The sequence below is a fragment of the Neovison vison genome, chromosome 5, assembly GCF_020171115.1.
Source record: "Neovison vison isolate M4711 chromosome 5, ASM_NN_V1, whole genome shotgun sequence".
In the NCBI taxonomy this organism is placed as follows: Eukaryota; Metazoa; Chordata; class Mammalia; order Carnivora; family Mustelidae; genus Neogale; species Neogale vison.
This window is the reverse complement of record NC_058095.1, coordinates 82,508,517-82,524,622: the sequence shown is the minus strand read 5'-3', so window position 1 is coordinate 82,524,622 and position 16,106 is coordinate 82,508,517. Positions and strand designations below refer to the sequence as shown.

Genomic DNA, 16,106 nt, shown 5'->3' with positions numbered 1-16,106 from the left:
GTTTATCCATGGTTTGGAAACATAGGGTTTCATTTTCTTGTGGCTGAATAATATTCTTTTGTGAGTATGTACATATGTATGTACGTGTACGTACACACCACATCTTTATCCATTAACTCGTTGATGGACGTTTAGGTTGTTTCCATGAGTTCACTGCTGTGGATAATGCTGGAGGGAACAGGGAAGTGCACATAACTCTTAAATATCATGTTTTCATTTCAGCTTAATGTTCTTTCATGATAATCCTCAACATGTTGAAATCTTAACCCTACTTTAAATAGATGAGCCATGACTTTTCTGTTCATTTGATTGATGTTCATCCTCATGATTTAAGGAAGGGTTCATAAAAACAACATTCCTTGCACTCTGTGTCTTCTAAAATACTATGTATGATCCTTATATTTTAAACTGGTGTTTGAAACTCATGATCTTTTTCTCTCTTCCTTTCTTAAGTACTTGATAGCATGTTTCATTGTCTTCTAACATTGAATGTTTCTGTGTGGATGTTTCTCTGAAGTAAGCCTGAATTTTTTTCTGTCTCGTAAGTGACTTGATTTGGATTCTTCTTCTTTTATTTTATTTTTTATTTCTTATTATTTATTTTATTTTATTTTTTTATTAACATATAATACATTATTTGTTTCAGGGGTACAGGTCTGTGATTCATAGTATTACACAATTCACAGCGCTCACCATAACACAGACCCTCCCCAGTGTCCATCCCCCAGCACCCGCATCTCTCCCACCCTCCTTCACTCCAGCAATCCTCGGTTTGTTTCCTAAGATTAAGAGTCTGTTACGGTTTGTCTCCCTCTCTGGTTTTGTCTTGTTTCATTTTTCCCTCCCTTCTTCTATGATCCTCTGTCTTGTTTCTCAAATTCCTCGTATCAGTGAGAGCATGTGATAATTTTCTTTCTCTGATTTATTTCACTTAGCCTAGTACCCTCTAGTTCCATGTCATTGCAAATGGCAAGGTTTCTTTTTTTGATGGCTTGATAATATTCCATTGTATATGTATATAGATCTCCCCATCTTCTTTATCCATTCAAGTGTTGATGGACATCTAGGCTCTTTCCATAGTTTGGCTATTGTGGACATTGCTACTGTAAGCCTTGGGGTGTACGTGTGGATTCTTTCTTCTTAAGTCAAGTCCAATAATTTAACCCAGGATGTGTTCCCTGCCCCCAACCCTGCCCCAGATATTTTGTTAATTTTTTTTCCTTTTCTTTTTTTCTTTTTAAGTAAGCTCCATATCCAGAATGGATGGAGCCCAACACAGGGCCTGAACTTAAAAACCCAATATCAAGACTTGAGCCAAGATCAGGAGTCAAATGCTTAACTGAGCCACCCATGCATCCCTTGTTAAGAGAAATTTTAAACATAATGTTGAAGGAATTTTAAGGTGTTTATTACTTAGATTCTGTTACTAACATTTTATTGTACTTTATTATATTTTTCTGTCTTTTCATTCTAGTAATTAAGATACATCTTGTTTTAATAGCATAGTGTTTTCAGCTTTTCTTTGGGACTAAATACGCCCTTAAAATCTATAGATTCAGTGCCTGTATTTCTGGAAAATAGACTCTTAGATCAGAGAGTATATATGAATTGAGAAAACACAGTCCAGATCAAACTTTAAATTTGTCCTTATTCCCATAATATTCCCATATATTTATATTATATTGAAATTATAGATGTAATTTTATGTTCTTTGTCATTAAATTAGGAAAGAACTTTCACATATTTTTTGGCCTAGTAATAAGTAGTGCTGCAGCTGATGTCTTTATGTGTATGGTTGGATGCCTTTGTTTTTTTGTTTTTTTTTTGAAGAAAAATCCTTGTGACTGTGATGTACTGCATCAAAGATTGAAAACATCCCAGCTATATATATATATATATATATATATATATATATTTTTTTTTTTTTTTGGTAACTTATTCCCCCATAGGGTATTACTTTGGCACTATACAAATATGTAAGCTTTATTAAAATTTCAGGAACTTCAGATATTAGCAACTTAAATAATTTACTGAATGTAAATGGTAGTTTTGCTTTAAGTTGATAGTGCTCTTAAATTGGATAATGTGCTTTTATGAAAACTTTATTCTTGGATTCTTTGAGCTATATTATATCAGTGTTAATGGATGAGGAAATACTACCTGAGAGGTTAAAGCAGTTTTCTCAACCGGCACAGCTTAGAAGGAGAAAGTCCATTTGTCAGAAAACAAATGTGTATGTTTTTTTCTTACTCCTGGAAGAAACTGTAATGCATATTTTTACATTATTATATATGGTAATCTGTCCCTGATTTAAGAGCAGCTAACCTGCAAAACCATGACAAAATTGTTACAGGATATACCGGATAGGCTTTTCTTCGATAATTAGTGATCATAGTACACTTTCTGTATTTTGGCTTATTGGAGCATTTCCTCTAAGGAATATAAGCAGATTATATATTTTTGGTGTCTACTAGGTTTCTCCAGCTAACGCAGTTATCTAATAGTTTTATGGTTCTCAATGTTTGTACAGTGGATCAGCTCTGGTGCTTCAAAAAAACATTGATGTCTCCATCACAAGAGATTTTGATTTAATTGTTCTGGTTAAAAGTACTTAGATAGTTCTAAAAAGCAATTAAGGTTGACAACTAATGGTCTCAATGTTTGAAATCATTGTAGTAGGTTTTAATGGTTTTTAAGGTAGCTAAGTGTTTTGAGGCATCTTGTTGGAATCCCCTGATCACTACCTTACCCTTGCTGGATGGTTATAATACATTGATAAATCTGAATCTTTTTTCTTTGACATAAGTAATACATAATTCATTCTGTTTTCAGTCATTAAAATGGGGAAGATTATGTTTACCTTGTTAGGGATATGATGCCACTTTGTTATGGTTATATTATTAGGGCTATTGGCACGTAGAATAACTGTAACTGTTAGTATTTTGTTTTTTAAGTTTTTGATATAGTGATTTATTAAGAAATGCTTAATTGAGGTAATTTATGTTTACATTAGAAATTTCAGATGTGATAAGAGGAAAGGGAAATAAAAGCAACCAATAATTGTGCCACCCAGAGTATTTCAATATTTTTTAATCCATATGTGTATGCACACATAGTTTGGTAAGATATTGCTAAGATTTTTATAGCACATGGGCAAAGATGTACTTTTTCTAATCTTAAACTACTCTGGAACCCCTGTTCCTGATGATATGGCAGGGATTGGTGACTGTGGGACTGTTCATCTTGTTTATTTTTAAATTTTTTTTGAAAGATTTTATTTATTTATTTGACCGATCACAAGTAGGCAGAGAGGCAGTCAGGAAAGAGACGAGAATCAGGCTCCCCACTGAGCAGAGAGCCCGATGTGGGGCTTGATCCCAGAGATCATGACTTGAGCCAAGGCAGAGGCTTTAAACCACTGAGCCACCCAGGTGTCCCTGTTCATCTTGCTTAAAGTAATCTTGTTAGTATCAGAATTCAGCCCTTCCCCACTTATCAGAATTCTGTCATTGCCTTTTTTCATAAGAAATTGACTTTGTGTGGGAGGAATCTTATGCTAATTTTACTGGCAGAAATACTCTTTGGAAGTTAAACAGTATCCCATTCTTCTTCTTTTTTTTTTTTTTTTTTAAAGATTTTATTTATTTATTTGACAGAAATCACAAGTAGATGGAGAGGCAGGCAGAGAGAGAGAGAGGGAAGCAGGCTCTCCGCTGAGCAGCGAGCTGGATGCGGGACTTGATCCCAGGACCCTGAGATCATGACCCGAGCCAAAGGCAGCGGCTCAACCCACTGAGCCACCCAGGCGCCCCAGTATCCCATTATTCTTACTGTTTGTTCTTATGTGCCTTCTGCTCATGTCTCCCAAGGCATCTTTCTGGGCTTTATATTCCCAGCTAAATATATGAAAATATAGCTACCATTTATTCGGTTTTTAGTATATTCCAGGCTTTACATTAAAACAGTTACTACCCATTTTAATTTCTTAAAATTAGGATAAATTTTATTGTTTTCATACATATGAAGAAACAGGTCCAGAAAAGATACTTATTTGACTAATTACATAGCTTATAATCTTCCCATTATAAAATAATATACAAAAAAAGCTAGGTGTATGAGTATGAATAAGTTACTAAATGTATTGCCAGCAATAGAGAACCTGTGTGATTATGGAATTAAAAAATACAGAAAGGGAAGGTAGAAATATTAATGTGTAATCAATATTTTATAGATCTCATGAGGCGTCAAGAAGAACTCAGACGCTTGGAGGAACTCAGAAACCAAGAGTTACAAAAACGGAAGCAAATACAACTGAGGTAAAAGAACATCATTGTAATATATATGTGAATATATGTAGTTTTCATTGTGTTTTTAATAAAATTCCCTACTGCCTACTATAAACAAGTTGTACAAGTTGGAAAATATAGAAAAAATAACAAAATGTATCTATATTTTGACTGTACTCTGGGAATCATTCTATAAATTATTATAATTTTTGGAACTGATTTTTTTAAGCTGGTTTTGGACATTTGATTGCATTCACTGTGAACTTACATAAGGGGCTTAGGTATTGCATATAATTTGTTATAAGAATGTACTGTGATTTACTGGATCATTTTTCTAGAGATGAACATTTTAGTTTTTAGTTTCAGTTTGTAGTTTTTCCATGTGTATAATACTATTGTGAATGCTTTTATATATCTTTGTGCTTCTGATAACTTGCTTAAAAAAAGATTTGTGGGAGTGGAATACATGATAAGGGATATGGGTATTTAAAGTCTCAGTGTAAAATGGGCAACTGTAATGGTCAACTTAAAGTCTTCTAGGTTAAATAAGGACCTTGAGGAGTGGTTGATCCAAGATGTATAAAAAAAATAAAAATTAACAGGGCACCTGGGTAGCTCAGTGGGTTAAGCTGCTGCCTTTGGCTCAGGTCATGATCTCAGGGTCCTGGGATCGAGTTCCGCATCGGGCTCTCTGCTCAGCGGGGAGCCTGCTTCTCTCTCTCTCTCTCTCTACCTACCTCTCTGCCTACTTGTGATCTCTCTCTGTCAAATAAATAAATAAAAATCTCTTCAAAAAATAATAATAAATAAATAAAAATTAACAGCTTTTCTTGTACTAGCAGTATTTAATTGTGAAATATGAGATAAATGTTACTCTTAAAAGTTGTTAAAAATCAAAATAGTTAGGAAATGTTATGAACAGAACTATGATAGATTAAAGAAAACTTAACCTTTTGTTTTTTTGTTTAAAAGAACTTTTTTTATTTCTAAAGATTTTATTTATTTATTTGACAGAGCGAGAGATCACAAGTAGGCAGAGAGGCAGGCAGAGACAGAGAGGGAAGCAGGCCCCTGCTGAGCAGAGAGCCTGATGCGGGGCTCGATCCCAGGACCCTGAGATCATGACCTGAGCCGAAAGCAGAGGCTTAACCCACTGAGCCACTCAGGTGCCCCTTAAAAAAACTTTTAAAAAATATTTATTTGACAGAGAGAGAGGGAACACAAGCAGGGGTAGTTGGAGAGGGAGGAACAGGCTTCCTGTTGAGCAGGGAACATGATACGGGGCTCAATCCCAGAATCCTGGGATCATGACCTGAGTTGAAGACAGACGCTTAACCGACTGACCACCCAGGCACCCCTAAAACTTTTTTAAAAATAATTTTAGAGAGAGAGAAAGAGCCAAGTGTGGGGTGGAGGGTCAGAGGGAGAGAAGGAATCTCAAGCAGACTCCCCTCTGAGCATGGAGTCTGCCAGGGGCTGAATCTCAGGACCCTGAGGTCATGACCTGGCTGAAACCAACAGTTGGATGTTCAACTAACTGTTCCACCTGAATGCCCCAAAGTTTTCTCTGCCTTATTTTATTTATTTATTTTTATAGTTTTTATTTATTTGGTAGAAAACACAAGCAGGAGGAGTAGCAGACAGAGGGAGAGGGTGGGAGAAGCAGACTCCCTGCTGAGCAGAGAGCCAGATGTGGGCCTCCATCCCAGGACCCTGGTGGGAACATGACCTGAGTCGAAGGCCGTCGCTTAACCATCTGAGCCATTCAGGCACCCTTGTTTTATTTTTTAAAGATTTTATTCATTTGAGGCAGAGAAGAGAGAGCATGAACAGGGAGAGAGGCAGAGGAAGAGGGAAAAGCAGACCCCCTCTGAGCTGGGAGCCTGGCCTAACCATCTGAGCTGCTCAGGCACCCCTCAAAGTTTTGTTTTTTAAAGTGTTATAAAAGTAGTAAGTGCTTGTGGTAGAAAGTAAGGTGCTTACGGCAGATAAATAAAAAAGAATGCAAAGAGCCTTGAATAGATGTCAAGTGTCATTATGGTCTGGAGATAGGTAGTATTCAATATATTTTAATGTATTTTTTCTAATTTTATACCTGATTTTATCAGTGTGTATATGTTTCTGTCTTGGCAGTTACTCTGCTCTTTACTCTAAATTACTTATTCTCAAATTATGATATTTGGGCAGACAATGTCAGCATTCTGATTATAAGGCCCTACATGCCCCAGCTTGTGAATCAGAAATTAAAAGGGTAGAGCCCCACCACCTGTGCTTAGTATTCCAGATGATTGGTGTGCATCATAACGTTTGAGAACCACTATTATATAAAATTTCCCATATAATCTCCTTACACAAGGGACCTTTTTCCAATTTCTTCATCTTTGTTTTTTTTCCTTTTTATGTTAAAAGTTATAAGTATTAAAGTTTGTTAAAGTGTGTTCTACTTGTACAAAGAAAAAGAAGCCTTCCCTCCCAAATATAAAACTCTGACTCCATGTTTCCCTTGTATTTATACTTGCCAATTAGGCTTTTAGAATTAATAATCTTACCCTTCACTTGCCAAAAAAAAAATAAAATAAAATAATTTAACCAGACAATGAGGGAGAATCATAAGAAGGCATTAAAAAAATCCACACAAATGGGGGTTCCTGGTTAGCTCAGTCATAGGGCTTGCAACTCAGTCTTGGGATTGTCAGTTTGAGCCCCACGTTGGGTGTAGAGATTACTTAAAAATAAAGTCTTTAAAAAACAAACAAATGAATAATTGCAATGGCAAGTAAGTAACATTGCATTTCAAGGTTAAAGCCTCTGCCTTCAGCTCAGGCTCTCTGCTCAGCAGGGAGCCTGCTTCCTCCTCTCTCTGCCTTCCTCTCTGCCTACTAGTGATATCTGTCTGTTAAATAAATAAATAAAATCTTAAAAAAAAAAGAATGTATATACTTTTTTGAGCGAACAGATCAGTAAATATAGGTAAGGAAACATGGGTTTCTCATTGTTGGAGAAAGAAAAAAGAGAAAAAGGCTAAAACTAAAATGAATCCTGTGATGATGAATTGGGATCAAGGTTATCAGTAGAACTCTGTGTTATTTAACTTAGAGAAGTACAGATGTGTGTAAATATGTAGATTCACATACATACATACATACATACATTCCATAGCTCCTGTCTACCTAGAAGCAATGATGGGATGCCTCAGTAACAGCACACATAGAGGGCCTAGATTCTTGTTCCAAACACTATTGTCTAATAAAAGGAGCTAGGGTTTTGTGGAGAAGTAGTTGATTCCTGGACTAAAAAGTCCAGCCTGAGCCTGAAATGTTGTTCCAGGGAATAAGAAAGTACAGGTGTATCTCTCATACACTGCAGGTTCAGTACCAGACCACTGGAGTAAAGCAAATATTGCAATAAGGTATATCAAATGCATTTTTTTGCCTTCCCAATGCATGTAAAAGTTATACACTATAGTGTAACAAGTGTGTAAAAGCATTAGGTCTAAAAAAATATACACACCTTAATGAAAAAACACTTGAGTTGATAAAAAGTGCTAACCGTCATCTGAGCTTTCAGTGAATTGTAATCTTTTTTTTGGTGGAAGGTCTTTCCTTGATGTTGATGGGCTTCTGCCTGATCAGGGTGGTGGTTGCTAAAGGTTGAGAAGCCTGTGGCAATTGTGGACTCTCTTTCAGCTGACTGATCAGGGTGGTGGTTGCTGAAGGTTGGGAAGGCTGTGGCGGTTTTTTACTTTATTCCCCAAACGATTTCTCTAGTTGTGATGCTGTTTCATAGCATTTTACCCACAGTAGAACTTCTTTCAGAATAGGAATCCTCTCAAACCTCTCTTACAGACATACCTTGGAAGATAACTGCGGATTCAGATCTAGACCAGTGCTGTAGAGTGAATATCACAATGAAGTGTGTCACATGAATTCTTTGGTTTCCCAGCACATTAATATGTACACCTATAAACTGTAGTTAATGAAGTGTGAAATAGTATTATGTTTTTAAAAAGTGCATGCCTTAATTAAAAAAATACTAATCAGGTTGGTGGTTGATGAAGGTTGGGTGGTTGTGATAATTTCTTAAAATAAGACGATATTGAAATTTGCTTCATGAATAGTCTTCCTTTCAGAAAGGATTTTTCTGTAGCATGTGGTGCTGTTTAGTACCATTTTATCCACAGTAGAACTTCTTTCAAAATCATGAGTCCATCCTCTCAAACCCTGTTGATGGGTTATCAACTACATTTATGTAATATGCTTAAGTTCTTTGTTGTCATTTCAACAGTCTTCACAGCATCTTCATCAGGAGTAGATTCCATCTCAAGAAACCACTTTCTTTGCACATCCATAGAAGCAGCTCCTCATTTGTTTAAAGTTTTATCATGGGATCGCAGCAATGAGCTCCCATCATCAGGCCCCACTTCTAGTTTGCTTGCTGTTTCCACCACATCTGCAATTACTTCCCTCACTGATGTCTTGAACCCCTCAGCCTGAAAGACATCCAGAGGGTTAGGTCGGAATGAGTTTCTTCCAAACTCCTGTTAATGTTGATAGACCTCTTTCTGTGCAACACAGATGTTCTTAATGGCATCTAGAATGGTGAATCCTTTCTAGAAGTTTTTCGTTTTTCTTTGCCCAGGCCCATCAGCGGAGTCATTGTCCACAGCAGCTATAGCCTTAATGAAATGTATTTTTACATTTATAATATGTATTTATTAAATAATAAGACTTGAAATTGCATTTGCTCCTTGATCTGTGGGCTGCAGGGTGGATGTTGTGTCAGCAGGCATGAAACCAGCATTAATCTTGTTGTCTATTACCATCAGACCTCTTGGGTGACCAGGTGTATTGTCAGTGAGCAGCAGTATTTTGAAAGGGATCTTTTTTTCCTGATCAGTAGATGTCAGCGGTGGACTTAAAATACTCAGTAAACCATGTTGTAAGCAGATGTGTGTCATCCAGGCTTTGTTGTTCTATGTATAGAGCACAGGCAGAGTGGATTGAGTGTAATTCTTAAGGGCCCTAGGATTTTCAGAATGGTCGGTGAGCATTGGCTTCATCTTCAGGTCAACAAATAGCATTAAGACATTCAGCCCATCTTTTGAATCCAGGCATTGACTTCTTCTCTATGGCTATGAATGTCCTAGATGGCATCTTCTTCTAGTATAAGGTTATTTAATCTACATTGAAAATCTGTTGTTTAGTGTACCCACTTTTCATTAATAATCTAAGCTAGATCTTCTGGATAACTTGATGGCAGCTTCTGGATCTCTGCTAGTGTCAGACCTTTTCCTGCAGCTTCCTCACTTTTTTCACCTTTTTACAATTGAATAGTATTAGGGCCTTGGTCTGGATTAGGTCTTGGCTTAAGGAAGTATTGTGGCTGGTTTGATCTTCTATGCAACTAGTTAAAAGTCCTCCATTTCAACCGAAAGGCTGTTTTGTTTTCTTATCATTTGTATGTTCACTGGAGTGGTACTTTAAGTTTCTCTGAAGAACTTTTCATTTGCATTCACAGCTTAGCTAACTGTTTGCTGTAGGAGGCCCAGCTTTTGGCCTTTTTTGGCTTTGGGCAAGACTTCCTCACTAAGCTTAACCATTTCTGGCTTATGATTTAAAGTGAGAGACATGCAGCTCTTCACTTGAACACTCAGACCATTTTAGGTCTAGGCATCAGCCTAATTTCCATATTGTTGTGTCTCGGGGAGTAGGGAGGCCCACAGAGAAGGAGACAGATGAGAGGGAGAGAGATGGGGGAACAGCTTGTTAATGGAGCAGTTAGAACACACAAAGTATTTATTGATAATGTTTGGTCTTATATGGGTATGGTTTGTGGTATCTCAAAACAATGAGCAGCATCAAAGATCACACATCACCATTACAAATATAATAATAATAATGAAATATTGTGATAATTACCTACCAAAATGTGATAAAGAGACTCACAAAGTGAACAGATGCTTTTGGAAAAAATGGGGCCACTAGACTTGCTTGATGTAGAGTTGCCCCAAACCCTCAATTTGTTAAAAAAAAAAAAACAAAAACCCACCAAAAATCTCACAGTATCTGTAGTGCACAGTAAAGCAAAACTGAATAAAACAAAGTGGGCCTGTTCTCATAAAACATGGGGCATACTGAAACTACACAGGAGGCAAACTGAAGGTGCTCCTACATGGCCAAAGTTGGAACAGTTTCAGCAACAAAATAAGAAATTATAATATTAGATCTTAAACTGTAGAATAAAGCATATAACCATGAATCCATACTGATAGAAGTAAATAATTCAATGAATAAATAAATGGAAGAGAATGAACAACTCTTTTTATAGTAGAATTGCAGTTAATCAGTATGGAAGGAATGAGAGGAAAATCACCAGTGGGACAAACACTATAGTAATAATTAGTTACAGACATAAATAATAAAAAGTTATAAGATTTACTGACCAATGTTCAAGTTTCTCTTGAAACTTGAGAAACACGATTTGAATACTCATTTTATTAGGTACAGATGGAAAAACAGTAAATGTAAAGTGGAGAAGCGATAGCACCATTACCATGTATTAAGGTTCATATCACCTGTAGTAAGACATCGGCACCAGGAACTGCTTGATACTATTCAGTCAGAGAGATACATTGTCATTTCTTTGGGCGTTTTTGGCAAAAAATTTATAACCTCAGGCTAGTCCATGAGGAAATATAATGGGAATCCTGATTAATGACATTGTACAAAATTATCAGTTCTCTTTAAAAAAGTGTCAAGTTCACTCTGAAGGGAGTGGGGAGGAAGGTGTTTTGCGCACCCAGGCTGGAGACCGTGGCCTGGCTCTGTGTACATGGTAGACCTCTCCTGCAAGGCTAGGAAGTCAGGGTGGTAAGTGCTAGACACCTGACTATGGCACCACCTGGGTGGGCTTCTGCCTCAGCTGGGCATGGTACACCCTGAGAAACTGCTGCCCCACAGGTCTAGTACAAGTTCTAGCAGTCAGTGACAGAGCAGGGCTCCCATAGCCCAAGTACCCCAACAGCACTGTGCGTGCATTCCTGGAATGCCCCCAAGCTTTTCAGTGCCATCGCCTGGGTTTTGCAATGGCACATGATAGAGCTAGGAATGTGGTCTGATGGAGGAAGGAGCGGTGTCCAAGATGATAGAACAGAAGTTGAGGAAGAGTAGGAGAGAAGGAAGAAAGAGAAGTTGAAAGAGAATGTCACTAGAGGAGACCAAGGAGCACATCCTGAAGTTGTAGGAGAAGCTTTTGGTCCTACAGGAAGAGAAGCCACAAGCTTTTCTTGCAGCTCAAGAAAAGTTTTACGTGAATCTGTGCCCGGCCACTTTTAGCCCACCCAGACAGAGGTTCTTTGGCCTTGTGGTGCCTTGTACTTAAAAAAGCAGATTGAACATGGTAACCAGCAGATTGGACTTCCCTCCCTATGCTCCACGAATCTAGTTTCTGGATTCCTTGCCTCCCCTCGGCTTCCTCCTGCAGAGGCAACCAGCAGGAAAGTCAGGCTTTTTCCTTTCCCGCTGCTCCTGCTGCAGATACAATCAACGGAAAAGTCAGACTTTGCACCTCCCAGTTAATCAGGCCCTTGGCTCTCAGCATAGCCAAAACCTGTGATTCTAGCACAAATCATACTTTATTTTCAATCTCACCTCTACCCTCTGCTGTGGGTGAGGATTCTGTTCTGCCCCAGCCCAGCTCAATGAAACTTCCTTATCTGCCACTAGGAAAAAAAGAAAGTCAAGTTCATGAAAGACCAAGAAAGACTGAATGTGTCTAGGAACTTACACTAATAATTGTCAAATATATCCTGTACTTGCAAGACAAAGCAAATAAAATTATAGCGGTTAAACTGAAGAAATATAGCTGACTGAGGCTACTGCTGTACAAGACTGCTTTAATTGTTAACAAGCCAGGAGTGTGGACTCTGCTTTTTTGTTTGACCTTAGAACATTGACAAAACTGGCTTAAGAAAGTATATTTTGAGAGAAATAATTTATTTGGAGTATGCAGGTTTCCAGTTTTCCTTTCAGTGCTACAAATAAATTACTAGGTTTCTTGTAAGTCACTTAATTTTTCAGAGGCTGTGGCAGTGAAGGAATACTAGGACAAGGGATGATTAGCTAGTTCAAGCTGTGACTTGACCACTTAATAGTTCATTTATTTCTTCATTCTTTTACCACCTTTCTGCTCATTTTATGCCATTTGTTATAAATATCTTCTGTACTGAGTCCTTGAATAGGTGTGGAGAGCATAGTGCTAAAACAGAGTAGCAGGACATTGTTATCCATTAGTTATATCGTAGCTTACTTTCTAGATCAAAATCCTAGAAAAATATATGAGACCTGAAAATAATTAGTGGGTTCAAATTAAATTGTAAAATTGAGGTTTTATCTATTTCCATTTGTTATAACATGAAGGATGTTAAAATTTGTCATACTTTTTTAGTTCCATTTGTAAATGTTATCTAGGAAGTTATCTATCCTTCACCTGAAGAGACAGTAAATATACATATAAAAATATTCATTAAAGCATCTTGTGAAATAGAAAAAATGAAAATTGGGTATGTGTATATATATGTATATACATACATATATATATATACATATATATATAAGATAGGGAATATGTGACTTATCTGTAAGTTCTGATTATAGAATTGTTAGTGTGGCATCAACTTATTTTAAAAACAAAATAGAAATTCTTGAATTTATGGACAGAGGACTGGAAGGAAAAAAATAACTGTTTTAAATGATTTTAACCTTTTTACTCCTGATTTGTAAATCTGTTCTCACGTTTTATCAGAAAAAAGTTGCTTTAAGAATGGGAGAAGTACATTGCAAATTTTGTTTAAAATACTTCATTTTTTTTTTTTAATTTCATGGCAATACAAATATAAAATAAAACTCCGTGATATATATGTAAAGTAAATGGTCCTGTTTCTCAGATTATTCCCAGTATGATGTAAACTTTTTCTACCCCCTCTGTGGTCATACAGGTGATTTTTAAAATCAGTAATAGGAATGCTATTTATTTACTTGCTTTTTTCTGTGACAGCTATATTTTAGATACTATTTTGTTTTAGTAAATGCAGATGTGCCTTTGTAACAGTTGTTTTGTGTTCCTTGGCATTAATGAGCCATACTTGTTTCCCATTTATAATTGATCATGTCTTCAACTTCTTGTCTTTAATGCCACAGTGTATATCTATGTATACATATATTCTTGCACGTTTATATAGATATTTCTTTTTAGTTTATTGGAAATGGACTTGCCCATTTAAAATTCTAATACATGTCTTAAGTTATCCCTGAATAAGTTTGTTGTTGTAATTCTGAAACCAAAAAAACTTTGAAAACCAAAAGCTTTTTCATGTATCATTTAGTGGCAAGATCTGACAGGAGCCTATTTGATGAGAAAACCTGACCTGCGTTTATGTTGGGGTCTTGTCAGACCTTTATTATTTTCAGAAAAGTGAATGTTCATCTTATTGCAGAAATACCAGTGTGTTTGATTGTTGGTTGCTGTCCCAGATCCTGTTAATAATACAATAATTGTATATGGACCCTTTTTGAAATCAGGAAAAATCAGTTTCAAAACATACGTAGTAGTGGAGTTTTTGGATGGAGGATTTTTACCTCTACATATATATGTTTTCAGCTGTGTGAATATGAAAATATTTTCTTTACCATAAAATTTATGTCTGTGTTAATGTCTAAGAAGTAGATTACCCACTTTATTTAAAATTCAGTTTATCTGAATAGAAATATGTATTGGGGACTTAGAGAAAAATCTCAAAATAGTCTAGATTTTGCTTAAAATCCCTTAGGAACATTTTTGCTTTGTGGTCTGACCCAAACTCCTCTAACAGCTGGGTTTTCTGTTGTCTCTGGGAAATACCACCTTTTTTTTTTTTTTTTTTTCTTTTTTAAGGTCATGGAGTTGGTTTTGGGGACGCATTCTACAGGAAACAATAGTATCTTGAAATTCGAGTCTTAGTGTAGGAAAGTACTTACAAAAGCAATGTAGAAAATGAGACAATGAGAGGACATCAGTATTATATAGTCTTCACTCTTGAAATTGTTTTTTGAGTAGAGGATATATATATTTGAATTTGCATTGACATCAGTGCCAATATAATGTGAGTCTATTTGGTATTATTTTGTAGGTTTTTTTTCTCTTAGTCATAACTAATTACCAACTTATTTGTAATTCTGAACACATATAGTTCGATATTTTTTTCTCCCACATACCTCTAAGGCTGAGGTTGGCATACTTTTTCTGGGAAAGGGCTAAGGGCTAAATAGTAAATATTTTAGGTTTTGCAGGTCATACTGTCTTTGTCTCAACTACTCAGCACTGCTCTGGCCCAAAGGTAGCTATAGACATTAAGTAAATGATCATCTTCTAAAACTCAATTTATAAAAATTTATAAAAACAGATGGTAGGCTGACACCTGTTCCAGAAGTTTTCCTCAGTGGGTTGATAAAATGGGGAAGAGAGGGTTTATTACGGGTTCCTTTGACACACACACATTTTTTTGAGTAGGCAGTTTTGTTCTTTGTAATGGTCTCTATCAGGATTGGTTCTGAGTGCCTTTAAGAACTCTATTATGCCAGTGATAGATCCCAGGCTTTTCTCTTTATACAGTAATAGAATGCATGTTTGAGCTCTTGGACTCCTGACTTCTTGACTATAAATATATTAACCATCTTAGTTACATGTTATTACTTTGTATTTTTATTTATTCTAGTTCTTTGGGGTATTTGATTTATTAAAGGCTTAGAGCAAACTAGAAGGAAAGTAAATATATTAAGTCAGTCATCATTTACAGATTTTGTATCAAGTAACTCATTAAATGATTTTGTTTTACCTGGAATAAAATACTTGATCGTAGCTTGCATGTCAACTCTGCTGAAATTTTTATTTGAAAATCTTTCAGACATGAGGAAGAGCATCGACGCCGTGAGGAAGAAATGATCCGACACAGAGAACAGGAGGAACTGAGGCGACAACAAGAGGGCTTTAAGCCAAATTATATGGAAAATGTAAGTAAAATACTAGTTAACTGAAATTATTTTATATTGTCAGGTGGACAAGGCATATTTAGAATTCTTTGGATATTTGTTTATATATTTTTAAATCTTTACGAATTTGTCATGTTTGTTTATGTTAAACTAATGATTTTCTTAACCTCTTACAGGCAATAACATAAGTAGTTTCTGAAGATACTATTAATGTTTTATAAAAAGGATGTTAAATTTTTTTCAATTTTTATCTTTTTTTAATATATGATTCTAAATTAGAATTCTTGGTAAATCTATCATCTCTACTTGATTGAATTTCAACATTTATTGATAATAAAAATTCTTTAGGGGCACTTGGCTGGGTCAGTCAGAAGAGCATGAAGCTCTTGATCTTGGGATCCTGAGTTCAAACCCCACATTGGGCATAGAGATGATTTAAATAAATAAACTTAATGGAATGACATAAATAAAAATTCCTTATATTGGAGGATACTAGACAAATACAAATGTAGGCCAGTATGTTCTCATCACCCAACCATGACAGTTACTGCTACATAGCTGATCTTTCCATCTACCAACCCTTCCTGAATTATTTTTTATTAAATCCCTGACTTTATATGGTTTTATTAATATGTGTTTCAGTATGTATCCCTAGAAAATAAGGACTCTTTTTAAAAATATCTTTGTCGTATCTTAAAAATGGTTACTTCTTTAATATTAACTAGTAAAAGCCTACATGTGCCCAGGTTTTATAAAGGTTTTTATTTTGTTTATAACTGGTTCAAATTGGCTGACA

At 36.0% G+C, this 16,106-nt stretch overlaps 1 protein-coding gene across 1 annotated transcript in view; it reads left to right on the top strand.

Annotated features, from left to right (window-relative positions):
- PSPC1 (paraspeckle component 1) overlaps window positions 1–16,106 on the top strand; it is a 76,757-nt gene that overhangs the window by 36,193 nt on the left and 24,458 nt on the right. Inside the window, exons 5-6 of the mRNA XM_044249372.1 lie at window positions 4,232–4,316; window positions 15,226–15,331. Coding sequence (XP_044105307.1) covers window positions 4,232–4,316; window positions 15,226–15,331 — 191 coding nt within the window. The remainder of the gene's footprint in view (window positions 1–4,231; window positions 4,317–15,225; window positions 15,332–16,106) is intronic.